General features: G+C 44.1%; 1 protein-coding gene across 1 annotated transcript in view; it reads left to right on the forward strand.

The window, feature by feature from the left end:
• Positions 1 to 27,881, forward strand: part of LAMA3 (laminin subunit alpha 3) — a 256,015-nt gene that overhangs the window by 106,893 nt on the left and 121,241 nt on the right. The window contains exons 13-21 of the mRNA XM_037134081.2: positions 11,153 to 11,290; positions 14,857 to 14,903; positions 15,842 to 15,941; positions 16,601 to 16,653; positions 16,887 to 16,992; positions 17,708 to 17,807; positions 20,787 to 20,943; positions 23,138 to 23,270; positions 26,014 to 26,156. Coding sequence (XP_036989976.2) covers positions 11,153 to 11,290; positions 14,857 to 14,903; positions 15,842 to 15,941; positions 16,601 to 16,653; positions 16,887 to 16,992; positions 17,708 to 17,807; positions 20,787 to 20,943; positions 23,138 to 23,270; positions 26,014 to 26,156 — 977 coding nt within the window. The remainder of the gene's footprint in view (positions 1 to 11,152; positions 11,291 to 14,856; positions 14,904 to 15,841; positions 15,942 to 16,600; positions 16,654 to 16,886; positions 16,993 to 17,707; positions 17,808 to 20,786; positions 20,944 to 23,137; positions 23,271 to 26,013; positions 26,157 to 27,881) is intronic.

Genomic DNA, 27,881 nt, shown 5'->3' on the forward strand with positions numbered 1-27,881 from the left:
AGTAAGGAAGCACACACCAAGGTACCTCATAATCACATTACACAAGATTAAAGATAAGGAGAGAATCTTAAAACGAGCAAGAGAAAAGTAGACAATTACCTACAAAGGAGTTCTCATGAGACTGTCAGCTGATTTCTCAGTGGAAACCTTGCAAGCAAGAAGGGGCTGGAAAGAAGTATTCAAAGTCATGAAATCCAAAGACCTACAACCAAGATTGCTCTATCCAGCAAAACTTTCATTTAGAATAGAAGCACAGATAAAGTGCTTCTCAGATAAGTTCAAATTCAAGGAGTTCATCATCACCAAGCCCTTATTATATGAAATGTTAATGGGACTTATCTAAGAAAAAGAAGAAGATTAAAAATATGACAGTAAAATGACACTAAACTCACAACTATCAAGAACCGAACCTAAAAAAACCAAAACCAAAAATGAACTAAGCAAACAACTAGAACAGGAGCAGAATCACAGAAATGGAGATCACAGGGAGGGTTATCAGGGGGGAGGGGGAGGGAGGAGAATAAGGGAAAAGGTAGAGGAGATAAGAAGCATACATGGTAAATAGAAAATGGACAGGGGGAGATTAAGAATGGTATGAGAAATGGAGAAGCTAAAGAACTTGTATGTACAACCTGTGGATGTGATCCAAGGGTGGGGGGAGTACAGGTGGGAGGGGATGTGCAAGGCAAAGTGGAATAGAGGGGGAAATGGGACAACTGTAATAACATAATTAATAAAATATATTTTAAAAACATGTTAAGTTAAATAAACCAGTCACAAAATACTATTTATTGTATGGTTTCAATTATATGAAATGTCAAAAATAGGCAAATTCATGGAGTAGGTTAGCAGTTGCTTCAGGCTGGGGGGGTGGGGAGACAGAGAAGTGGGCGTGGGGACCACTGCAGTGGACGTGGGGTTTCTTTGTGGGGGACAAAAGTGTTTTTAAAATTAGATTGTGTGCTGATGGTTGCACAACCCTGTGAATGTATCTTTAAAAAACACACTGAATCATATGTTTTAAATAAATGAGTTGTATAGTATAAGAATTATATCAACAAACCGGTTTAAAAAACAGATACTGCAGAAGAGGGGAAAAATTAAAGCAGGGTGTGTCCTCTGCAGACACACCACCCATCTCTCTGTAAGTTTGACCCCTATCTTTCACAACAGTGATAAAACAACATGGTTTAGAATGTTAGAATTAAAAGTCATTGAAATTACTTATTTCACAGCGACTGTTCAGAGACCCAAGAGAGAAAGTGGAAGCTACATGGTTGCAGGGTGAGGAGCAGCACTGGTGTTTCTTGACTCCCAGCCTGGTTTACTGCAGGGGTTGTGTTCTCTTCCCTGAGCGCCCTCAGCACATCCGAAAGCCTGAGCACTTGGCCTGCTCGCCAAGTTTTACAAACCGCGGGTCACTTCCATTATTGAATGGAGAAATCAATTAGTGGGTATAGACCAGCATTAAAGTGAAATGGAACACACTAGAAACTATTAGGGTGCAACACAAGTACATGGAAAGAGATGTTTTGTGAAGTTCTTATTCATGGTTTTTTATAAATAGCTACAAATACTTATTTCACTCTCTCTTTCTTACCCTCCACCTCTGTGTGTGCAAGTGGGTTTTTATTGAGTTGCAGTATAAAATGTATCTCTCAGTGTGGGTGTGGCTAAAAAGAGTTTGAAAGCTACTGTGTTAAGCGTTCCCAGAGGATTTGCCTGTGGTTCTGAGACGTTTGTCACTTTTATTTTATTCTACTCCTTGGCCTTGTGGCTTCAGACTTTCAGATAGCTACGGCCCGAAGTCAGGGAGCATTTGGGTGCATTTAGTATCTCTCTCTGCCCTGGAAACTGCTGCTCAGTGAATTCCAGCAATAACCCAATAAACCTAAATCTGCCTGAAGATAGTCCTATGCCAGGTACACAGGGATAATCGCTTCTCCAGCCTGGTCAAGAGGTGGGAAACCACTCTGTTTATCTTCACGCTCGATCACCAGGGCAGGATGAGGAGCTGGAGTGAGAGGCATCCCTCCTTTCATTTCAAGCCGTGGTCTGGTCTTCACTCTGCCGCTGCCCTCAACCCAGCAGGAAGGAGGGAGGTAAACAAGCCACTGTCCACTGTCTTTACACCCCTGACGCAAGGACACGGGGACCCAGTCTGACCTTAGCGACAAGCTACCTAGAAATGGAAGCGGCAGCCAGTTAGTTACCTTTTTAAAACATTTGAACTTGATGAGTAAATTCAGTTTGGGGCCCTTTGCCAGGAGGAGGGCCAGAACTAACACGGTAATTGGGATTTTGCAAATGTCTGCGATAATTTGCCTTTTCATTGGGGTCACTCTTTCAAATGAGAATCCTCTCAGCTTCTTGATAGGGATATCAAAGAAAACCTTTCTTGCACTTAAAACAAATGCAAAGGAAATGTTTTTAAAACTACCATTCACTCCTTTTAAAAATGTTTAAATTGAAGAATTAGCCCTAAACTCTGATAGAAACTTCCAAGAGCAAAGGAAATATCCAGAGATCTGTTTCTTAACACTCTAGCCTCTCACACTCAAAGTAATGGGAAAAGGTTAGAGAATGGAGGAGAGAGATTCTGGGCTGCAAACCCTTCCCAAGAGGAGAGTGGGTGCTTACCTTGCACCTCAAAACTTTCATGCTTCAAGCAGGACAGAGGTGCCTGGGGCCAGGCTTTGGCTTAGAAAACCCCGAAGGCTGAGAACTGGGTGACTCTTGTCTGGGGTCGGGGCAGGGAGGGTATTGCAGTGCTGAGAATGGCCCAGGGCATGGGTGCTTCCATGGCTCGCTGTGGGAAAGGTTGGGTGGGGTGTCTTGGATGCTGTCGCCCTAGAGGCACCAGGAGACCTTGCCCAATAAAACGGACATTCCAGGTCAGGGCACATGCTTAGGTTGCAGGCCAGTCCCCAGTTGGGGCGTGTACAACCACTTGGTATTTCCCTCCTTCTTTTTCTCTCTCCCCTCCCCTCTCTCTGAAAAGAAATAAATAAAATATTTTTAAAAGATAGCGTATTGACAAAAAAAATTGATGTTCAGCAAGGCTCTACCGATCAGGAAAAAACTGCCAGTTACCAAGAGGATGGAGCAGGCCCTGGGGTCCCAAGGAAACACTGGGGTTGGTCGGGGACCCAGGGAGAGAAAGAGACTGTGGGCAGGAGCCTGGGTTGTGGTTTCTGCAGGAAGGAGTGGGTGAGGCAGTGAGCAGGCTTAGGACTGGCTCGCTGAAGAATTTAGTGGGTTCTGGGGTGCAGGGGCTGTGCCTAGTTGTCTGGCACTTGGCTCTGGGTGATCAGGGGCAGTGGGTTAGTGGCCCCAGTGTGGGAGCCAGTAGAGGCAGGAGGTGGGCTCTGAGCTGGTTGGTTTGCATTTGGAATGTGCACTCTCTGGGCACTCCAGGAACCAGGTGACCCAGGGAGGGGCGGCCCCTCTGGAGTCAGCAAGACCCCTGAGATATCAAAGCATCAGAAGACAGAAAATAGAAGACTTGGTTAATATATTACCTAGAGCTGAAAAACTGTGAGCTGAGGAAAGTCACAGGCAATAGGAATAGAGAGGCACCTGTCACTGGGGACAGGGGGTGACAGGAGAGAGGTTCCCCGCAGGGAGTCACCCTAGACAGCACCCCTGGAAGGAGACTCAGCTTCAGATGTCTTCAGGGCTGGTCCAAGGAAACAATCCTTTCCTTTCTCTCTTCTTCCAGGGCCCCCCACTGCACCCCACCCCATCCCCACTCTGGGACAATGTGAGGTTGAAGGCGACAGTGTAGAAAGAATGCTCACTTCCTCACCACCACTACCAGCACCAGCACCTCTTCCCAGGAGGGCTTTTGTCTTGAATCAGGTCAGAGCTGGGGGAGGGGAGATTTGACCTTGTCCTGAGTTTAGATGGCTCTCTTACTGGAGAATGTGCTGAGAAGCCCGAGAATTTACTACAGGTTTCATCAGGGTGCAGGGGAATAATCATCCACACTGAGTAAGGTTGAAAAGGGCCATAGGGTTTAGATTACAGTAGGGGTTGTTCAATAGGCTAGTTGTAAAACACTCGATTGCATCTCCACGTGGCCTAATGACCATAGTTTCCTTAAAAGGACGCCATGATTCTGATTTGTTTCTAGAAACTGCGACCGTTTTTAATGCTCTGCTTATTTAAACACAGATTTCTATAACAAACCCCAAGTTTTGACCATATTTTTTTTCAGAGAAAAAGAGTCCCTGTTTGTAAATGTGTGCTATAATTCTTTGAACCACGGAGTATTATTATTCTGCTGAGCTGGAATTTGGGTACCTGGTTCTTGTGTCTTGAGCAAAAGTGAGAACCAAACAGGAAGATCCCCTGATCCCTCTTGCCTCTGTGAAGTCGAAAAGCACACCGAAAAGATGTGCATTTTACAACTAAAGGAACCCACAGGCTCTCTCTCAGACTGCTCCCTTAAAAAAAGAAAATTTTACTAAGTTGGGTTGTTTGTTTTCCAAACCAAACCCATGGAGAATTAGCAACATAAAATGAGAAAGGAGGGAGAGTTATCAAGGCAAGACAGTCACAGTGAGAGGGGAACCAGGAAACCAGGAAAGCAGAGTGAAAGTTGAGGAGGGCAGCCGCGTGAGGCCCCTTAATGAAGCACGGAGGATCTGCCCAACTCAAGAAGGTACCAATAGGGAAGGGAGTCACTATTAGAATAAGCAAATGAGCTGTGTAATGATGGCCGTGGAACTAGTTAAATTGAGTCTACGTACCTGCTTCAGAAGGCAGGAAGGTATACAGTACATTTTAGTAAGAGTACTATTTGGTAAGACTGCTTTTTAAAAGAAAACGTTTTGGTGGTTAAAGAGTTGGTTAAGAGCTATAGTTTTGTGGGACAGAAAACTACCTAAACTGGTTTAAGGCAAAAATAACTTATTGGATGGAATGGAACAGTCCAGGCCTGTTTGGTTTCAGGAATAGATTGATCCAGATGCTCAAAAAGAGAGTGGCCAGTCTGTTTTTCTCCACTGTTAACTCTGCAATCATATACATTGGCTTTATTCTTAGGCCTCAGGTGGTGGTGAAAAAGTAGCCAACAGTTCTTAGGCATACATTTCTAGGGGCTGAATGGTGCCTTCTTGAGATTCATAAGTTAAAAGTCCTGATCCCCAGTGTGAATGTACTTGGACTAAGGAAGAAATTAAGGTTAAATGAGTAGTAACCTGACAGGATTAGTGTCCTTATGATTTTCCTTCCAAGTAGCTTCTGTGCTCCCTCCCTCCCCCTCCTACCCATCTACTGCTCTCTCTCACTCCCTCCCGTGTGAGGGTACAGAGGAAAGCCAGGAAGAGAGTTCTCACCAGGAACTGGACTGGCCGGTATCTTATCTTGGACTTCCAAACCCCTCTCCAACTGTGACAAAATAAACCCCTGTCGTTGAAGCCACCCGGTCTGTAGTATTTTGTTATGACTGCTTCAGCAGCCTGATACAGTCCTTCTTCTAGGTGTGAGTCTAGGGGACGAGAGTGTGCATTCCTCCAGGGCGGTTCTGGCTGTGATTGGGTCACTTGCTCCTGAATCAAACCTTGGGCCCTGGAATCCAGTGCTCTGACAGCCATGCCTGAGTCTCCCACATCCGTGAACTTGAGAGTGGAGCCAGCACTGTCTGAACAGTGTGGATGGAGCCAGGGGGAGAGCTGTTTCCCGGCAGCAAAATTAGGATGCCACAACCAAAGAGCAGTGGCAAAACTGCTTGTCAGTGAAATCCTCGGCATTCTGAAAAAGTGTAGTTCTCCAAAGTGACCGGTTCTATGACAGTGAGGAAAGCCTCTGAGATTTAACTATAGCATTTTTTTCCCTAAAAAGATGACCCCTGGCCTGAGAAGCTCTATAATCAGTTGCTGTGCATGAAGGTCATTGCACTGTTCCCAGCGCTAAGTGATTGGAGTCCAGATTTTTAAACAATAGGACTTTATGATCTCATTTATATTTTCAGTTAGAGCTACTTTAGAACTCTGCTTCCAATGGCCTTCCAAAGCCATCTGACCTCTCTGGCCGGAAGGTGGACAAGGGAACAAGGAAGCGTGAGAGGAAGAAGCTATGCTGACAGCCACTGCAAGAGCGGCTAGAGGGGAGCCGGCACTCTCGGCTCCTGGGGTGAATGTGTGGGGTCAGCCTCTGCCGGTTCCATTCCAGTGGCGGGGGAGGCTCACTAAGTGGGGCAGAGAGAGTGCAGGTACATTGTGTGCTCTGCTTTCACTTGCCCTTTTGTTTTCCACCTGCTCCTAAGCTCTCCCCAAAGTGTGGATGAGGGAGGGAGAAAGCATTGTTCAGGCTCTGGAATTTGAATGGGCAAGCAGTTCACCTCACGTCTGGTGTTTGTGGACATCACTAAACACATCCAGCCTCGGAGAAGCCCCCACCGCCTTAGAGCTGTTTTCTGAGTTTTACGAGAAATGTGCGGTCTGCCTTATGTCTGGTACGGTTGGAGGAATAACCGCAGTTTGTCATTCCAGATACAAACTGTCAGGTTCCAGAAGAGTGTGGGATGCTCCCACAGTCTGTCTGTGATAGTCTCACTTTTCCTGCTCTCGCCTTTTTCTAACAGCTTTTGTGATCATTTAAAATTGCTTCCTTGGGGGGTGGCTTTGAAGCTAGTGGCTGAAGCTCACACTGAAATCTGAACTTGACCTAGCATCAAGGTCTGATCCAACATTTTAGTTTACGATCTTTTTTAGATGAAGTCTACTGCTATTGAATTTTAGCATCAAATCAATATGACCCCAAATGCTACATCAGATGGTTCAGTATATTCTAGCCAAAAAAAATGTTCTTATGGCTTTGCTCTGTATTGCTTTAAAGACTTTAAAAAATCTTCTAGGAGGGGAATTTTGTTTTTAGGAAAGGAATTTAAAAACCTTCCTAAGTTCATGCCAGCTGCGGTCCTGCATTCGTGGTTTGCTTTAACTTGATGTATTCCAGACTTCTCTTAGCACAAGGCCATTTTCTACCATTTTAATTTTGGCTCACTCCTGGGCTCTGTACTTTCTTATAGGTGTGAAATACAGGGCCACATTGGAGAATTGTCTATGTGTATTTGTAATTTGTAATTCTGTTGATGTCTGGTTCAGCTCTTTATTGTCAACCACGGAATACAACTGGGACTCTAGGTTAACTTTGTCACTGGGGGGGTTGACTTCTCGCCTTTCCTGTTCCCGAGCCACCTTGTCTTTTCCTTCTCCTCACGCCTCCTTCCTGGCTTCCTCTCCTTTTTCTTTATTTTTCTCTCCCTCTTCTCCCTTTCTTCCCTCGCACTTCTGCTGGTGCAGGTGGGAACAATGGGTCCTCCATGACTAAAAATAGAAGGAGGGCCAAGTGCAGCTGCCCCTGAACATCAGCCACATCAACCCCTGACCCCGGGCCCAGAACTGTCCCTGTTGGAGTTTGCTGTGGTCTTTGGGTTGTGGTGATAGGTCGTTTCTTAGAAAACTCCTATAAATATGTTGCCAGTCCAAGATTAACCTATCTGTGAGCATATTCTCATGAATTGGACAGAGAGCCCGGAGAAGAGGCCAAATGCACCAGCCGATGGTGGATGGAGCTGTCGGGAGGGCTCCTGGCTGGGGGAGCTCCCGGGACGGCCCTCCCACCCTTTCCGAGGAGGCACACGGGACCTGGAAAGCTGGGCGTGGGGGACATCTGAGGCCAAATTCTGGGCAAATTCAATTTTGCCTTGCACTGGCCCTTCACTTTGTAACTCAGCTTTTATTTAGGAGAACATTGAGGTGGTTGGTTGGAAGATGCCTCAGGATTTTCTATAGATTGAATCTACCCTAAGTCCGTTATCCAGAGAGGTAGATGGTGCTCAGTATCACAGAACTGACTGTTGGCTTTGTGGCTTTGTGGCTTTGACTGAAGAATGTGCTTTCCTGTTTTTCCAACAGAAGAACACATTCCAAAATCATGGGCAATAAGAGCATCCCTGAAACAATAGGAGCTGTGTTTGCCTTGTAATTCACTTACTGACGGATGGGGAAGAGAATGGTGTTACTCATAGCAATACTTGTTTCCTAGCAGCATTGCAAGATTCAGTGAGAAGACACCTATGAAGAACCTATATGGGCTCAACTGTTGCTTATCCTTTCATTTAGCAAATGTCCATTTGGCATGTATGAGGGAACAGGACTGTGCTCAATGCTGGAAGACATTGGGGAATGAGCAGACAAGGTCTCTGACACCGTGGACCTTTTAGTCATTATTTTCAAGTACTTTTGGGGAATAAAAACGTATTAAATCAGAAACAATGAGTAGATGAAAAGTAAAATACTTCAGAAACTTTAAAGGACCTGAACCAAAACAAAGAGCAGAATTAAAATATTTTTAAAGCCTTATAGTATTTCCAAGAGTGAGAAAAGGGCTGCCAATGTTGGGGTTTGGGTTTGGGGTTTGGCAGCTTTCACTGACAGCGGGGTTGAAACAAGGAAGGTGAAGCCAGATTGAGCAATTGACAGTTCAGAGCAATGAACCTGTGTTTAAGGCTGGGTCTCTGTTTCCTGCTCCGGGGTGTGACTGTGTCTCCTGAGGCTCCCTGGACAACTCCTGGGGGGTCGGCGTAGGTGGCACCCGCATTATTGCAGCCAGAGCTGCCATCACGGTGCTCCAGGTTCCTGAAGCTCTGCTCTGCCCAGTGAGTGCTTTTCTCTCTGCATTCACTTTCTTTTAGGGCAGGAACAGCAGACAGAGCCAGTACTAGTCAGGCTTCTCAAGAAAAAACAACCAACAGGATGTGTGTGAGTGTGTGTGTCTCTGAGTGCACACATACAGAGTTATTTTAAGGAATTGGCTCATGTGATTGTAGAAGCTGGAAGTCCAAAATCTGCAAGCAGACCAGCTGGCTGCAGATCCAGGGGAGAGGTGATGTTGCCACTTGAGTCCCAAGGCAGTTCGGAGGGAGAATTCCTTCCTCCTTTGGGACCACAGTCTTTTCTTCTAATGCCTTCAACTGATTGGATGAGACCCACCCATGGAGGGTAATCAGCTTTACTCAAGGTCAACTGATTTAAATGTTAATCACATCTTTAAATGAAACACCTTTACAATAACATCTAGACTGATATTTGCCAAACATTGGAGCCCCATGGCCCAGGCAATTTGACACACAAAGTTAACCATCCAAGAACACTTCCATAAATTGTTCCCTGGTAAGCACAGGCCTGGTGGAGCAAGGAGCCATGAGAGGACGCTGACCCAGGCGGCAGCAGGAGACGTGAGGCCTGTGCTGCTGTCTGCGAGGGCCAGCTGACTTTCCTCATCTCCCTTAGAATGTCTGGGAGACTGGGGGAGGTTGCGTCATACAGTGTCAATAATTCTCCAGCCCCTCTTCCAGATTTTTAGCTCCCCGAGATCAGGGATGTGGGCTTTTCATATTTACCTCCGCCCCACCACCTAGCCATGGCGCTGATGAACAGTAGGTGTTTAATCAAAGTCTGCTGGATGAATGAATATAAAATAAGGTGGCATGGTGGTGAGTGGGCCTGCCAATACATAACTGTGCCCCTCTGACCGAGACACCTAGCCCGCTGAAGTCCCAGGCAATTGGCAAATGAGAAAACCGGGGGGTCTGGGACAAGCCCTTCCAAGGAGAGTAAACGTGGCCTGGTCTCATGCCCAGGGGAGCTCTGGGCTCCTGGGCTTGGTGATGTGGGGCTGGACACATCCTGAAGACACTCTCAAATAAATCACCAGAATGTACAGTTTACCTCATGAATCTTTCTTTTCTTTGTCAAGACCTCAACAGGTGTGGAATCTTTAAAACCTTGCAAACGAGGTTGTGGTATTTTTGTTTTTTGTGGGGTTTTTTTGACTGCATGCCCTGACTATGAATTTGGAAGTCGGGAATACTGACTCCCTGATCCCATTAATGCAGCCTGGGGTCACGTACAGAGCACCTCCCCAAGCACTGGGTGATCACAGGACTGATGGTAACAAGAGTGAACACTCACTGAGCATTTCCTTTACTCCAAGCCCTGTGCTCGGTGTTTTTCATGCCTCAAAACTGGTGATTCTTTAATGACCTCATGTCATGGTCCCGTCATCAGCTCCAGTTTACAGCAGAGGAAACTGAGGCTCAGAGGGGCTGAGCTGCTTGCCCATGATGGCACAGCTAAGAGGCCAAGCTGGTACTTGAATCCAGATGTGTCTGCCCCAGAGACTGAAACCCGTTGCTACAGACTCATTGGTCACTTTAGAACTGTCACTTAATTTCTGAACTGCATTATGTAACAATGAAAATCAAAGAGGTGATCTCTCAGTTCCTTCCTGTTCTTCAGATGGGAAACCGTCCAGCTCAGGAAATCAGTGGGCCATCTCCCCTGCTCTCCCCTCTGCAGGAGCAGGGTCCTTGCAGTGAGAACAGGAGCGATGCTGAGTAACTGCAGCCCTGTGGGAGGTTAGCTGCATAGACGGGTAGGAGCCCGACCTGGGGGGGGGGGGGGGGGAGGAGCAGAGTCAGTTTTCTCCATGCACATAGGTTCAGTTCCCCTACTTGAGGTGAGAGAGGAGAAACTGAGATGCCTTTCCCATCCATTTCCAACCCTGACCATTGGAACTTTTTCTGTGATTATTCAACTACATTAGACCTTGAGAAATCAGGTATGGAGAGAGGTAGACAGGGAAAAAAAGAGGGGACAGTTGGAGGCTGATCTGGAGTGGAATGGTTTGCACTTGATCCCAGGTGGGGTGTGGAATTAATGTGTCCCCTCCAGTGAGTCACACCCCCATTGGTTGTCCCCTTCTTCCTTCTCTGACCAGCACCAGTTACTACACACAAGAGGCATTTCCCAACCCTCATCCACAACCAGCCAATCTTGCCCAATGTGAAATTGACAGCAGCACAAACAAAACTCAGGAACATCATCGAGTGCTCACTGTGAGACAGACATTGTCCCAGCTCCCTTAGGTATGATCTTATTTAATGCTGTCAGGTAGACACCAGGACTGTTCCCACCTAAGGAAGAGGAAACAGGCTTAGGGCATTTGGCCAGATTGTGTCAGGTTCCAGGTCTGCTAAGTGTGAAGCTGGGACTTGCATTTGGGTCTTTCCAGCCCACCCCCGTTCTTATCCAGGTCCGTACCCCACCACCCCATGTCTGACGGAGGTCTTTTCATCCAGCCTGCCAGTGTTCAGCCCTTGGCTCTTACCGGACGCCCTGCAACCCAGTGACTGGGCAGTGTGAATGCAAGCCAGGGATCACAGGACGGCAGTGTGACAGGTGTCTCTCAGGAGCCTATGATTTCCCCCACTGCCAAGGTAGGGAAGACATCTGAATGTGGCGGGGGGTGGGGTGGGCAGGGGTCCTCTCTGAAGGGTGTGCAGCCAGCCTCGAAGAGCAGCATGCAAATCCCACAGACCCAGCACTGGTCACATCTATGTTTGATGCTAATCTGCTTGGTTATTGAAAATACAAATATATTTTCAGATATGCATTCTCTAGGTAATCAAAAAATAGTTGATTCCTAAAATTTAAAACACTCCCATGTGTTATAAGTTTGTGTTTCTTGATTGGCATGTAAATTCTCTGTGTGGTGAAGATGACCCCTTTTAGCGAAGCCCAGTGTTCCTTGCCCCTTTCCCAGGGCATCCTAGCTTTTCCTTGGGTCCGAGCTGTGGCACTGATGTTGGCTGCTTTGTAATAGCCCTCGAGTGCTCCAACAGGACCTCTTGTGGCCAGGCTGAGCAGGACCTTTGCTGGGTTTCTGCCCCTCTCTCTTTGCCCACCACCAGCCTCCTGGGGAACTCTGTCATCACACGTCAGCACAGGTGTGAGGAGCAGGGGGGCTGGGGTGAACCAGAGTCTATCTGGTTTGGAAAGAGTGAGCCAAGGGGAAACGTGCTGTGAGCTGTCGATATTCATCCCTCAACTGATGAGAGATTGAGAGTCTGCGTGCTCTGTGGTCCAGGTCACGGACATCAGGTGCTCCATCTTATGGAGCATAAGATGCTCCATGGACGTGAGATGCAACCTCACTGTGCTGCAGGTGCAGGCAGCCTCCCTTACACCAGGAGGCATAAGTAGCTCCTGACTGTGGCTTTTAGAGAACCCTTTCTCTGTTGAAAAGAGGTGTTTGTGAAAGGCTGAATTAGAATTCCCACCCAGAGGAGGTGGGTTTCTCAGACCCCTTCTGGCTCCCAGTAGTGCTTGGAGCTCTGCGTTCAGAGACGTCTGAAGCTGGCCAAAGCTCACACTGGACTCTCCGGAACCTCACTCACCAGAATCCTCAAAAGACTGGGTTTTTTGCTGGTGGAAATTGCAGCCAGCAGTCATGGGGCTCTGCTGCCTTTGAGAAGGCCTCAGATCCCCAGGAGGCAAGGTTGTCTGGGGCCCGAGTGGAAGGGGGAGCTCTGGGAGGTGTGTGGCAGTGGCCAGTAGGGCTGGGCAGCTGGGACGATGTCTTCAGGGCTAGGCGGCAACATTGGCCAGTGAAGGAGGAACCAAAGCTGGAAAACTGCAAAGAGTGGGAAGGTTGTGTTGACTATTACAGAAGAAGGTGAGGAGAAAAGAAGAGAGAGAGAGAGAGAGAAAGAAATCGATTATTCGGTTCTCAGGCTGGCACTCAATCCACTGAGCCACAGCAGCCAGGCCTTCCGATGCTGTCTGCAAAATCCCAACCGATTGGAGAGAGATTGATTATATTGGGCTTGTAACATTATACTGCCTAAAGCAGCAAAACAAACCACTTTTAGAAATAACTGTAGGACAGGTAAGAAACAAGAGGATTGTGGGATACTTAGAGATCTAGGTTTTGGTTAACTAAAAACTGTACTTAACAGATTCTGAAACTTTTTAATTGGACAGTTAAAGAGTCTCAGTACAATATTGCCCTCTTCTGGACAATCTTAAAGATGCTCAAAATTCTATCATTTTTTTCTTCCCCAGTCTCCTCCTGTGTCACCAGTTACAAATGAACTTTTATAAATTTTGGATATTAACCCTTATGAGATGTATTACTGGTGAATATCTTCTCCCATTAAGTAGGTCATCTTTTTATTTTGTTGACGGTTTCCTTTGCTCTGCAGAAACTTTTTAGTTTCGTATAATCCCATTTATTTATTTTTCTTCTGTTTCCTTTGTCCAAGGAGATAGAAAAATATATTGCTATAAGAAATGTCAAAGACTGTAGTGCTTTGTTTTCCTTCAGGAGTTTTATGGTTTGAAGCCTTACATTTAACTTGTAGTTTATTTTGAGTTTATTCTTGTATATGGTATAAGAAGGTAGGCTACTTTAATTTTTTGCATTTATCAGTTCAATTTTTCCAACACTCTGTTGAAGAGACTGTCTTTACCCCATTGTCTGTTCTTGCCTCCTTTGTCAAGTATTAATTGATAATGAAGTCATAGTTTTATTTCTGGGCTCTATTCTGTTTCATTGATCTACATGCCTGTTCATATGCCAGTACCATGCTGTTTTGATAAGTATAGACTTGTAGTATAGTTTGATATTATACAGCATGATACCTTCAGCCTTGTTCTACTTTATCAAGATTGGTGTAGCTATTCAGGGTCTTTTGTGCCCTGGGCCCATTGTGGCATTTTTTACAATAGCCAAGATACAATGGAATGCAAGTACCCATCAGTAGAAAATGCATAAATAAACTGTGGTATATATATATATATATATACAACGGAATATTACTTGGCCATAAAAATAAGAAAATCTTAGTACTTGCAACACCATGGATGGACCTAGAGGGTATTATGATAAGTAAAACAAGTCAGTCAGAGAAAGACAAATACCACATGATTTTACTTACACATGGAACCTAAAGAACAATATAAATGAACAAACAAAATAGAAGCATAATCATAGATACAGAGAACAGACTGATGGTAGCCAGGGGTGGAAGGTACTGGGTGAAAAAAGTAAGGGGACTGAGAAGTACGAATTTGTAGTTACGAAATAGCCATAGGCTGTAAAGTGCAGCACAGGGAATAGAGTCGGTAATATTGTAATAACTGTGTGTGCTGCTGGGTGGGTACTGGGACTGCTGGGGGAGGGCGTTTTGTAAAGTATGTGATTGTCTGACCACTATGCTGTACACCTGAAATCAATACAAAATAATATTGAATGTAAACTGCAATTAAAAGTAAAATTAAAAAAATGAACTTTTAGCCCTGGCTGGCATAGCTCAGTGGATTGAGCACGGGCCTTCGAACCAGAGTATCGTGGTTCGATTCCCAGTCAGGGCACATGCCTGGGTTGCAGGCCAGTTCCCAGCAGGGGACGCATGAGAGGCAACCATACATTGATATTTCTCTCCCACTCTTTCTCCTTCCCTTCCCCTCTCTCAAAAAATAAATAAATAAAATATTTATAAAAAAAGTGAACTTTTAGTAGTGGGAAGGGATTAGAGCTGTTCAGTGGTAAAGGGGGTGACTTGGGGATTAAGACCATAAAAGTTATTTGGGGAGCCTTTTTCTGAATTACACACAATGCACTTGTCACCCATATATCAAAAAATAGAAATGTCAATGCACTATTTTTAAAAACAACTAAAACTTGCCTGGCGGGCGACTCGGGTGGTTGGCATGTCCTCCTATACACTCAAAGTCTGCGGGTTTGATTCTGGTCGGCGCAGTTACCTAGGCTGCAGGTTCAACCCCAGGCTGAGGCGTGTCTGGGAGGCAAACTGATTGATGTTTCTCTCTCTCCCTTTCTCTGTGAAATCAGTAAACATAACCTCAAATGAGGATTGGTTTAAAAATTGTTTAAAATTTAAAAACAAGTAAAACTTTTAAAACTCAAAACATCGAGACAAACAGAGACAAATAAGTGTTAACAGCCCAGATGTTTAACCCATTTCCGGATTGAATGCAGGCTCCGGCGGTTCCTGCGACCTAGCGGGTACCCTGGACTCCAGTTTGGTAAGTAGACAATTATTAGAAGGTTGCGATTCTAGTTATCATTCTGATGCTTTTGAAAGACTAACACAGTTGGGAGCTTCCTGAAATTAAACGGAAATTGAAGTCAGGCCTGAGGCCAACTTGCTTAAAGAGGTCGTTGCTCAGTTTCAAGATGCACGTGTCATATTGTGATTTTTTCAAAAACAAAAGAATATGGCTTATTTAAAGTTTGAATGCTGGAGCCCTAGGTTTTAACTGTTATTGTTGGTTACTCTGAGGGTGTAGCCACCCTGGAACCCTGAAAGACATCATTAAAATTAAGAAAATTGAGGCTAATTTCACATTAAATAAGCTGTCTGAGTACTTACAAGTACAGAGTAGTTGTAATCTATTTGGTATTACTACAAGACTCATTTGCTAAGCACCTTAGAAATTATCTGTCTTTTTAGCCCCCCGCCCCCCCTCCGCCTGGGGATGGGGGGGCAGGGCACCCACCAGGCCCTGGGGCACAGGGGAGAGGGAGGTTCTGCAGCCTCCCTGTGAGCCCTTTGATGTTTCGACAAGGTGAGTCCTGCGCATCACCCGACTTTCAGATAAACATCCTTCCCTACTGATCCTCACATGTTAAATATTTTCAGGGATTTTCCCATGTGGTCCAGGCTGTAACAAAATCAACAATAACAGTGTTATAAATCACAGTGATTTTTAATTTTTTCTGTATTTTTCAATTTTGTTTTCGCCAGAAATATGGATTATGTGTGTACCAAATAAATGAGTAATAAAACAAAAGCAATAAGCGGACTGTTGAAATCAACCCAGCACTTTTATTCCCCTTGAATACACTTAATTTACTTTTCATCATCAGAATATATTTCTCTGACAAGCTTTGTTCAGAACACACGTTTGAAAACAGATCTTAATTCCGAGAGGTCAAATCTTGGTTTGATTTTCTTCTAAAGGGGCATTGCCAGTGCAAGCTTGGTGTGGAAAGTCCTACCTGCAATGTCTGTAAGCCGTTATATTGGAATCTGGCCAAAGAAAACCCCACTGGGTGTTCAGGTAAAGTTTCTTGTACATAATAATTTACTGTGCTGCACCTTCCTCGTAAGTTTCTCCATTTCAGTGACTAGACCCACAAAAGAGATATTTGTTTAATCAGTTCAGTTTATCTGAAATTTTGTATAAATGTTTTGATGTTTTTCTCCCCCTTTTGGCAGAACTTCTGTCATTTTCAAAGTCTCCGCAAGAGATTTGTATCCTGTTTCCAAATGCACTGTGGCCTTCGAGAAGGCAGCTACTTGATACGTGGTTTTTACTGGCTTGTTTTTATAATCCATTCCTTCTAGTTCAATTTTATTTACATCTTATGCTTAGGCTAAAGTTGGGACAGAAATCAAAAACATCAAGCAGATGGCGGCTAAGGGAGAGAATATCCTTAACTAGAGTACATTTTCGTGTAAACGTATCAGCAGTGACCTTGACATTAGAATCGTTTAAGAATCCCATGGTGGTTGCTTTTGAGTGATTGTGGTCATAAAGCAGCCATTACTCCTCGGAGGTGGGTTGTATTGCTCTGGCTGTTCTGCTTCAGCAGTGCAAACTGACTTCCAAGCTAGGAAGTGACTGCACGTGTGGCATTGCCGGTGTGGCGTGTTCCCAGTGCTGGGGGACTGCCCTTCATGTGACCGTGGTTCAGGGATGCTCTCTTATCTTCACAGAGTGCCAGTGCCACGTGGCGGGAACAGTGAGTGGCATCGGAGAGTGTGGGCAGGTAACATGAGCCGCTTTTTCAAAGGATACCAGTAGCAATGGATTGTAGAGTTTCTGTGGGAGGGTGTTAATATCAGTGCCCCTGTAACTGTACTGTGCATGGTCATCTTTTCGGACACTTTTAGACCCAGACTACCTTGCTTCATTTTGCACAATGAGCCAGTTTTAAATCTTGAAGCTTAGCGAATTCTATAATCTTAACCAAATTTTGTCATCTGGCTCGTTGTTCTGCAGCGAGATGGTGACTGTCACTGCAAGTCCCATGTTAGTGGTGATTCCTGTGACACATGCGAAGATGGATATTTTGCTTTGGACAAGAGCAATTACTTTGGGTGTCAAGGTAAGCACGTTGGTGGGTTCTGAGTGAAGCAAAATTGTTGGTGGACAAAGTCTGCCAGGAGGACCTCTATTTTGGAGCCATTGTCTGTGTGCAGACTTTTTGACAGGACTGGATTCAAACATTCTGTCCAGGGAACTGGGCCGGACTTTCAGCTGACATGATTAGTGAGTGCAAACGAGGTTGCTTCCACTTCTCTTCAGCCAGCACACTGTGGGTTTAATTATGAAGAAAAAATCATTGGGATGGTGCAGTCATTGTAAATAACACCAAGTCTTGGTCATTTTAAAGCTATATCTTGTATGATCAAATCAGCTTACACCAGATTTTTAGAGATTATATTGTTTTAAACAATGAAACTGTGGGAGCAGTTCTCCATAAAGCTGCTCGTGTCTACCTCAAGCCTCTCATCAGCAGACACTGTTTATAACAACACTGTTGCTAAATCATTTTTAGCTCCTAGGCTACTGTCCCTTACCTTGGACAACCGTGTTGGAGCTGGCCTGTAAGTCACCTCCAACTTGCTGGTGGACTCTGGGGAATCCTGCCATCCCCCTCTGGGAGGCTCAAACGTATGTCAAACACCTGACAGATATAACACAGGCAGGGGAGAGAAGGCCCAGGGACTGCGCGGGTTTACCGACTTCCACTCCTCCCGGAAACAGGGGAAGCAGGGGAGATGCTTTGATGGGTGACCGTGCTGTTTCCTGACTTTCAGGGTGTCAGTGTGACATTGGTGGGGCAGTCTCCCCCATGTGCAGCAGGCCCTCCGGAGCATGTCAGTGCCGAGACCACGTCGTGGGGACGGCGTGCCAGCGGTGAGTCTGCGGGAGGTTTCTCCCCACACTGACATCATGGAAGGCGCTCCCAGGGTCCTGTCTGTGCTGACAGTGCTCGGGAGGAGACACACAGTCCTGACGACCAAGGGCAGGGGAACCTGTACTGTCATTTGAAATGTGGACAATTGTCAGGGAGTCCAATTAAAACAGGAGGTAAGGTCGCCTAGAAAAACTGTTCCACTTTGTAGGTCATGGAGCAGCTTCACTAGGAAGTTCCCACAGGTACAAAAAGTCAGGTGGCAGCGACTGGAGCTGGACACACAAGGTGGGGTCCATGGCTGACCCTGCATGTAGAAGTCAGAGCATGGAGGAGCCCAGCAGACAGCGGGCCCCTGGACCAAGGACAGGCAGGTCCTGCTTCTCCCTTGGGACCCATGAGGGGGGCCTGACCCTGGAGAGGCCAGGCGTGTAGCACATGGCAGGGTGAGGGGTAAGAAAACCTCAGAAGTGGGAAAAGTCTCTCATCTCACACAGAAGCCAGTTAAAACGAACTGAAGGAGGAGGGGAGCAAAGCAGAGATTGAGTCCCCAGAAGGACTGTAGCAAGTATGGCGGCAATTTATATATATATTTGAAACCATGCCCATCTGTAATTTTCCCTCAGTGGGGGAAAAAAACCTAATTTTTAATATTCTGACTTTTAATCATACACTGGAAATGCCATGAAATTCAACGACTTCAAAATCTCAAGCACTTTCAATATTTCTGCATTATCAACACATAATAAATCTTTTGGCAGTTAAGATAAATTGTGTGTGTTTAGTGTGGTACCTCTCTTTTCCTTCCTTATTTCCAGCATTTGAATTCTCAAAGTCAGAGCAGCCCAGCTGTGCTTTCTTCAGGCATTTCTTTTATTTTTTTCCAACTTCAGTTTACATTCAATGTTATTTTGTGTTGGTTTCAGTGTACGGCATAGTGGTTAGACAATCATCTGCATTACAGTGTTCCCCCAACATAGTTACTGCCATATTATTGACAGCACTCTCTCTGCTGTACTTTTCTAAGTGGCAGTCGCTGCTGGGTCACATAATAAAAGGTATGTGAAGGAGGATACATCTGTAGATGTGTTTTCCTGCAGACCAGCCAGGCTCACGATGGTCCAGGGGAACTTAGTAAACAGGTTCAGAAACACTTTGCACCCATGTTTTACTTTTTTTCCAGCCTCATGTTTGTAAAGCGAGCTTGTCTCCTGCTGCACCAGCTTAAGCTTCTTCTCCTTCCAGTTATGTAGATGATTGGCTAAATTTCAGGTAAAAATAATGCAAGTGAATGGGAATGACGCTGCTCACCTTGAGGCAAACATACTGATGTTTTACATTACAGCCTATACATATATATAAAACTTAGAACATGCCCTTTGGTTCAGTGATAAATGATATCTGAAATAAAAGGATAACAAACCAGCAACATAGACACCAGCAATCATAGACACCTTGCTTCTAGGTTGCTAAATCTTGTGTCCTTTTGTCCTAAGTGCTTCTCCAAAGTTTATATTACTTGAGCATTTTTAGTTTTTCTTACGAGTTTAGGAAGCATTTACATTCATTTTTTTTCTAAATAGCTTTATGATAGTAAATGGAAAACTTTTACATTTACTTTTACAGGGTGGGGCAAAAGTAGGTTTACAGTTGTGAGTATGCAGAACATAGTTTATTCTTGTGTTATTAGTTTTCAATTACTATTTTATTTTCATACGAACAAGTATAAACCAACTCGTGCCCCACCCTCTCTGTTCACTGTAAAATTTTTGCAAGTACCTAAGAGTAAATGGTCAAGGAGCAGTCTCCATCCCATCACCCAGAGAGAACCTCTTTTAGCATCTTCGTCTATTTTTATAATTTCTACGAATAAAAATTAGTATTATATTTTTTACATAATTTATATTCATTCACGTGATATGATGAACATTTTCCATTATAACTACTCTTCAAAAACATTACTGGTTACATAATATTTCATAGTTTCTTTAATTATTTCATAATTATTTTACATTTTTCTACAAAACAACATTGGCACTGTTTCCAAGTTTTCACTATTATAAATATTCTTCTATGTTCATTCTTTGACATTGTATATAAAATCATTCTTTAGAATATATTCCTGGAAGTAGAATTACTGAGTCAAGGAGTATGAACATTTTTCAGGATCTTTGTAAATTCCCTCCATAAAAATGGTAAGCATTCCTAATTCTACTTCCAATATAGGAGCATGCCCTTTTACTTCCGTTTACTAAATGATCTTTATGGCTTTAAATCCACAAAATGTTATTAGTTTGTGACTGAATTGCCAAAATGTGTCACTTTGAAGAACTTCAAGTAGTTAGTTTGAATTTAAAAATGTCGCACAAGTGCTGGAGTATTTTTGGTCCTCCCCTGTGGTTGCCATTATTGGACTCTTGAAAGGAATCCATTTATAGGCATATAATTTAAGGGAAAACAAAGCATAGAAAAGTCATTCCAGTGATCAAAATTATATGTAAATATAAGTGAATCTAATCTGTAAACTTAGCATGTAAAATATTTTATGTCGTGTTCACTATTGCATCTGTAGTGCTTAGCAGCACTTCCCGACACATAGACAGTAATGTCTGTGTAGTGAGTGAACATGACTCTGTGAGTGAATGAATGAAGAGTAAAAACCTAATTGGACTTTGCTAAGTTGTTGGCAGTTGAGAGATGGCTGAGTTGAGAATGTTCTGAAAGATGCTACCACCAGGTGTTGTGCTACCTCATTTCACTGCCTGGAGTGAGTAGGCGTGGCCTGTGCTTTATGGGAACGTTCGCATATGCGAGAGCAAGACTTTAGAGAAACAGCTGTGGGCCTCTGCCCTTTCCCTTGTGTGATGCACCCTGTCATTTTGGTGGGAGTTTGTCTAGTGCTAGCTGTTGGGATTGAAGGCTATTCAGATTATCAACAGACCCAACTCGCTGTACCCATGTTTACTTTCTGTCTATGAAAGACCCGAAAACAACTACTATTTCCCGGATTTACATCATATGAAGTATGAGGTTGAAGAGGGCACTGCACCTAATGGGAGAGAGCTTCGATTCGGCTACGATCCCCTGGAGTTTCCCGAGTTCAGCTGGAGGGGATATGCCCAGATGACCTCTCTACAGGTGAGTGGACCGCAAAAAAGAGCTCCCGGTGGGGCAGCCGGGGCCCACACCCACCGTGTTCTCAGTGGGTCTCCCCGAAGGCTGGGTGTCCCCACACTGATTCCTGGATTAGTTTTCTCCTGGGAAAAAAGTCTATAAATGGGGTTTGGCATAAGCATGGATTCTAACTGATAAACATACATATCACTTTCACAGTTTCTTGTTACTTTAATTTGGATACTTAAATTAAAAAATGAGGGGATTAAAAAAATTCGTGCTTATTTTTGGATACTTTTTACAAGAAATTTCGCAAACAAGATTAGGCCATATTTTAACCCAAGATACATTTTTTTCTCTTTAAGCCATTTGTGGAAAATAAAAATGAGTTGACTTAAATAATTCCAATCAAGCTTCTGTTGCTAATTTTTGCCGGTGATTTTTATTTTTACTCTTTAAAACTCTGAATTACTACATTTAAATAAAAACTAAGAAAAATGAGGCATTTCAGCCAGTATCATTTAATTTTTCCTTCCTACATTTCTTCTTTCCTTCATTCTTCTCTGCTTTATGCATCATCTCTTCTTGGCTTTGCATTAGAACAATTAAGGAATTTACACTTTACTTTTTGAACTTAATATTTATCATGAAAAATGTCCATATAGTCACTGAAGTATTTTTGTTCTCAGAATGTCTCTTTGAGGTTGGTCTCTTAAGCTGGTTCTCAGGGGAGAATTTCAGAATAAAAGAGGCAAACTAATGGCCATGGCAACCCAATGTTCTTGCAGATCCAGAACCGTATTTGCTATTTCTCACTTGCCCTTTGAGAAACTGGGACCATCAGCCCCCACTGATTCCAACACTGCTCTGTCCTGGCCAAAACTCCCCATCCAGGGGATCCAAGCAACCCTGAGGGTCTTCAGACCCCTCACTGTTTTCTCCTTCCCAGATACAGCAATTCAGTTTCTTCAGTTCCCTGCTCTTACATCATTATTCAGAAAAAAAAGAAGCCATGGATGCCACTGAGTCATAACAGGATGGGAATGACTAAGAACCTAAGATGTGCAGTACCTTCCCACAGGTGTCTAGAGTTTGAAAGAAGAGTTGGTTAACACTAAAGAGTGACTTTCTAGAGATGAATTCTCTACGTAGTTTTAGTCAGAGGACCTTGGTGGCATTCCTCAAATCACCACTAACTTTACCCTGTTCCTAATTCATTTTTGCATTTTAATTTTCTTACTTGGAACTACTATTTAAATATGATATTAGCCAAACTGAGAGGCCCAGCGACAGGCCCTCAGTGTGGGTCGGCTGCCGCTCTGGCTCCCAGGACAAGGGATGCTACCCATTCCGTCTTCTATGTCTCAGGCACCTTGTTCAACAACATCCCCTGCATTCTAACCAAAGGAGCCAGGGGAGGAGCCAAAAGAACCACTGGCTTGGAAATTTCCAAGTTTCATGATCTTCCCTTGGACCACAGCTGGATTTGAACACATAGTCTGTGGTTCCGACTTAAAATAACCTACTCTTTCCGTCAACATCATGGGCTCGGCAGCTCTTGCAGACCTTTGTGGAAGCATCGGGGCTAGTGGACAACAGGGCCGCCCCCCACATACCAGCCTAAGAAGCCCCTGTTCTTCTCGGATGGGGATTAGGATAGGTTTCATGCGACTTAGTAAGCGTATTTTAGGTGCATTCAGATTTCTTCACTGATGTGTTTGGGGTCTATAACCTTTCCTCAGCCAACAATTTCTATGACCACTGAGAATTTTTGTGTGTGAAATGGACCCTAGAGTGGTCTCTCTGTGGAGGTGGTGGTGGTAAATTATATACATCCCTTTCTTTCTTCCACCTTTTTCTTCCTCCCAGCGGCTGGCGGTTGCCTCTGTCACTGTGGCTTTCCATCTAACTAGTCCATCTATGCTCTGCTCTGTCTGCCTGATTCCAAAAAGGTCAAAAGAGGATCTCAGTCGCTGAGGGAGTACAGTTTCACTGTAACTGTAATTGTAAGTGATTTCAATTTATTGTTAGGCCTGCTTGATTCCATCTTCCACAGAGTCGGTTACCTGGTGCTTGTTGAGTGGGTGTGAATGTGTGTGTATTTGTGTGTGTGTACGCTATAAGCCCAGTGGTGAAACTTGAATAATGACACTGTTTGGCTAGCATTTCTTATAACCGGTTGTCTCTTCTGTACTTTACGGCTCTTGGTATTTTTCAGAATGAAGTGAGGATCACAATGAACGTGGGGAAGTCAAGTCTCTCTTTGTTTCGTGTTATTTTGAGATATGTTAACCCCGGGACTGAAGCGGTAGCTGGCCATCTAACTATTTATCCATCCTGGGCTAAGACGGGTAGGTAGATTTTCAAGCCTGTTTTTCATTAAGAAATGACTAACTAGTGAAATGTTTTCTCCAGTTTTCACAAAGTCACCTCCTGAGCAGACGTTACGTCAGGTTCATGGTCTGATCGGAGCGGTGCTCCAGGTGCCCTGTGCTACCTGTTCAGTTCCTAAACATTCTGCTTCTTCACACTTCGCTCTTAAGTTTATCATTAACTCTCATTTTAAAATCAGTGTAATAACCTTGGCTGGACTCCATGGGTTAGATGTCACGACTGGGCAGAGCTCATTTATAGCTCATTCGTGGTATATTCATGGTATAACTCAGTGGGTGTCACCTGTGCGGTGTTATTTGCCAGACCTTGACTTCCTGGTCTAGATTCTCCCATTGTTTCAGGCACATTGAAGTTAGTCAAGGAGAAATGCGTAAGGATAGGAATTTTAAGATGAAGCTATGGAAGCTCCAGAGGGGAGCACACCGACCTCATTCAGGGCTGAGGTTGCCGAGGGCCGAGGGGAAGCCCAGTCTGAGGGCAGATCTCATCGCGGTCTGAGAGGAGGCTTGGCAGTCGGCTCTGCGAGGGGTTAGGGCTTCCGCCCGTCCTGGGGAAAGATGCCAGGAAGCAGGAGGAATCCTACGCAGACACCAAATGGGCCAGTGGAAATCTAATTCAGAACAGAAATCTAAGTATCTGTGTTTAGCATCCTCAGCAGATTCAGACTTGGGCGAAGAAATGCCGCTTCCAAATTGTGTCAGCCAAGCTCCTGAGGCTGGGGGTTGGTTCAGCAGTAACCAACAGGGGGACGCAGCAGGCTTGCTTTATGAGTTACACGGGATTTGACAACCATTTCCCCGCATGATTAAAGGCTTATGAACTGCAGAGGGCTGAAGAGGAAACAGGGCTGGGAGGCGTGGTGGGTAACCCGCCTAACCATACGGCCGGACTTAGCAGAAAAGTTCAGTCTTCAGATCTAAGACTCTTTTTAATAGACCCCACTGCTTCCGAATGGCAGTTTTGTCAGCAATTTGCCCTCTGTTAACTGGGACAGTTGGAATATATTCTGGTTCATTTTTCCCTGAACACCATTCCTAAGCCCCCACGTCTGAGTCAGGAGCACCAGGTACGTCTTCCTGTGGTAACCTGTCCCTTCTCCCGGATACCGCTGATTACATTGTCCCGTAATCTCCTGTTTTCTGATCGTCTCCCCTGTCCCCTGTGGAGATGCAAGGGCAATGCCAGCTGTGTTCACGGCCTCATTTCTGGAACCTAGTCCAGGCCTGATACACGGTGGGCCTGTGTTTGTAGAACAGGAGAGTGAGTACAAGGGCTTGGAATAAGCATTTGTCCTGAAGAGAAAGGCTCATTGGACTCAGATGCAACAGTTTTGTTTGTTTCTGAACCTTCTACAGAAGGTTTATTTGTTTTTTGTTTTTAATTTATTGAGTTTTAAAGAGAGAGAGGAAGGAAGAGAGACAGCGACAGAGACAAACATTGATTTGTCGTTTCACTCATCTGTGCATTCATCGATTGATTCTTGTGTGTGCCCCGACTGAGGACTGAACCCGCAGCCTTGGTGTGTCTGGATGATGCTCTAACCAACCAAGCTACCTGGCCAGGGCTGGTCTTTTATTTGTTTAATACAGAAGAAAACATTTTGGATCCTTTTGTAAAATTTCTAAATGAATGCATGATCTCCAATAGAAATTTTAAAAAATTTTAATTATATATAAACAAAAAGGAAAAATAATTTAATGTCAAATGTAATATATTGAATACTTAGAGACTACAGAAGCAAATACCCCCTCCACCACGTCCCCCCATAATCAAGGACACCGTCTGTGATATTTGGTACATTTCCTACCAGGTTTTTTTCTCATGCCTGTTTTGTAAACTTACTTGAAATCATACTTGATCTCCAGTTTTTTATCCTGCTTCATAAACTTCCTCCACATCAATGAATGGCCCCGTATTATTCCACCTCACAGTTATACTTTAAGTTGCTTTCTCTCCTCCATTGTTAGCTACTAAGCACATTTCCACTTCTTTTTCTATTTACTGTTATGCAGTGGTGACAATCTTCACCCATAAGTTTCTGTCTAGTTTTTAAAACACTTCCACAGGATAGATTTTAGAAGTGGAACCATTGGGCCGACTGGTAAGAAAGTTTTTAAGAGCTTTGAAATCCTTAAAATGGTTTCAAGAATAGTGGCAGCACTTCTGCTTCTACCTGAGTGTTGCCACACTGGTGGCCACGTGTTTGCACACTGCTGACTGTGTGCTCACCACGGCCTGTCACCACTGAAGAGCTCTCCTCCTTGATAGGCAAAAATTTTATGAGGTCCTTATTTTCATTTTCATTTGACTGCTTGTGATGTTGAGTGTTTATTGTGTTTATGTATTTTATTTTTCCTTGTGAATTGTAATTATATTTCTTGTGACAATTAAAAAATGTTCCAAGAACTTTTCTAAGTAGTTTATTTTTAGTAATATACTTAGTCATTTAATGAATTAAAAAGGGAATTACAATCCCAGCATAGATAGCCATTGCTAACATCTTATCAACTTTTCTAGTCTATTTTGTGCATATATACTCATACAATTGAAATACAATTGTACAGTAAGATCTGTACATATGATCAGTAAACTATCCTATACTTTTTCAGATGTGAACTGAATGTTCAAAACTGATTATCTAAAATCCTAACACTGACTAATAGAAAAATGCCCTAAACAATTCTCTTTTATTTCTGATAGGCGTTGCTCAAAGCAAAGAGATTATCTTCCTGCCAAGTAAGGATCCAGCCTTTGTCACCATCCCTGGAAATGGTTTTGCGGAGGCATTTTCACTTGAACCAGGGACATGGATTGCTTGTATTAAGGCAGAGGGAGTCCTCCTGGTAAGTCGCAGTTCTAAGTGGAGATTCTCCCCTCTGCCCCAAATGGTCCCATCTATAGTGAACCACAGTTGCCTATAAGATTTCAAAATCTATAGCTGGTTCCCTTCTAGACACAGGAACCTATAATGACATTTGCCCTCATATGATATCATAACGTAGGAACCAACTTAGAATTATTCTCTGTAGTCTTCTGACCGGCTTCTCACAGACAGAAAACATACAAAATTATAACTCAAAATGACTCGAAGTATCAAAAAAAAAAAAAAGCACAAAACCTTAATGAGCATATATCCCAGCCTTTCAAAAAATTTTTTTTGGATTTTTCACCATGAATAAGAAGGGCATCTAAAAAACCAGCCTCACTGAGAATTATGCAGAACAGATCAGAAGAAGCCAGAGAAGAAATGATCCTAAAATCAGTGAAGTTCTTGCTGGTGGAAAGAGAAGAAAGAAACTGGAGGAGCCAGTGCTTCCTGCCTTCTGCCTCAAGTGCAAGCTGGAATCTCACCAAGCAGATGGCCATGGTGGAGGAAGTCTCCATCAAATGAAGACCATGTCCTTGAACATCAGTAGAATGGACAGAGAGCCACGGGGGTTGAAGGGATGAAAACTGCTGAGATACTGCTCTCTGATGCGTGCTTTTGCTATAGTAGGCTCTTTTCAAAATAAAGTCTTTGGCAATACTTGGTTTCATGCACTAAGAGGGGAAAACATAAAACTTTCCCTTTTGGTGCAACCCCTTTGATTGGCAACGTTCACAAAGCTCCAGCAAGTCCCTTAACCTCAAGCCAGCCCCAGTTGCTTTTCCCATACCCTGGGAGCACTGCTTATCCTTGTGGGTGCTTCCAAATCTGGGTTCCCACATAGATAACGTGAAGGTTTGTGCTGTCCCTTCTGTCCCTGTTTGTTTTGCATCTTCTTGGTAGAAAGCTTTGTTGCTTTAAAAAAGTTTAAGAATGTTTCACCGATGCTGGAAAGGAGGAGGAAGAAACTTCCACTGAGGCCAATAATGGGTACACAAAGTTGGACTAATAGAAAGATGAAAAGTACCATAAAAGTTAATGCCTGGGCATGGAAGATTTTCATGCATTTAGTCAGTGCGACTGCGCAGTAATTCATATGTATCCTTCCATATTATGATCCTATTTTCTCCTATTTTCAGAAATATTTTATCCAGTACCTATTATCAACCTTGACTGTTTTCAGGTCTAGGGAACTATAAAATAAAGAGGAGATCTGCTCCCATTTAAGAAAACTTACCAATAGAACAATAACAATTATTAAAATAAAGCCCATTCAGGTAGTAAGACCATTGAGCTGAACCACTGAGCCCCCTGAATCACCACCTGCTACTTTCTCCTTCCCCTACATTCCTCCTCTTCTCCATTCAAGACAAATTAAGGGCTCTGAAGAGAGAAAAAGCTTTATGTCCTATGTACAAGTCTCTCCACAGCTGTGATGATTCCCTCTCCCCTGCCCTCTCCAAATTGGCGGTGATGTCAGCATTGCTGCAAAACTGTCAAACCTAGCTGTTCTCTGTCCTGAAGAGCTGCTGGCTGAATTATGTTGTAGGCTTTGCTTGGCACACTCAGCGGAACATGTTCTTCCTCTCACATCTTAAGACAGGCAGTAGGCCAGTTTTAGTTTATGATTCACCAGGATCACAAAACACCACCTTTCCCACCAAGCCCAGTGAGCACTGCTCTGGTGTGGGAATACAAAGCC

The sequence above is a fragment of the Artibeus jamaicensis genome, unplaced genomic scaffold, assembly GCF_021234435.1.
Source record: "Artibeus jamaicensis isolate MK-2021 breed Jamaican fruit bat unplaced genomic scaffold, CSHL_Jam_final contig_354, whole genome shotgun sequence".
Taxonomy (NCBI): Eukaryota; Metazoa; Chordata; class Mammalia; order Chiroptera; family Phyllostomidae; genus Artibeus; species Artibeus jamaicensis.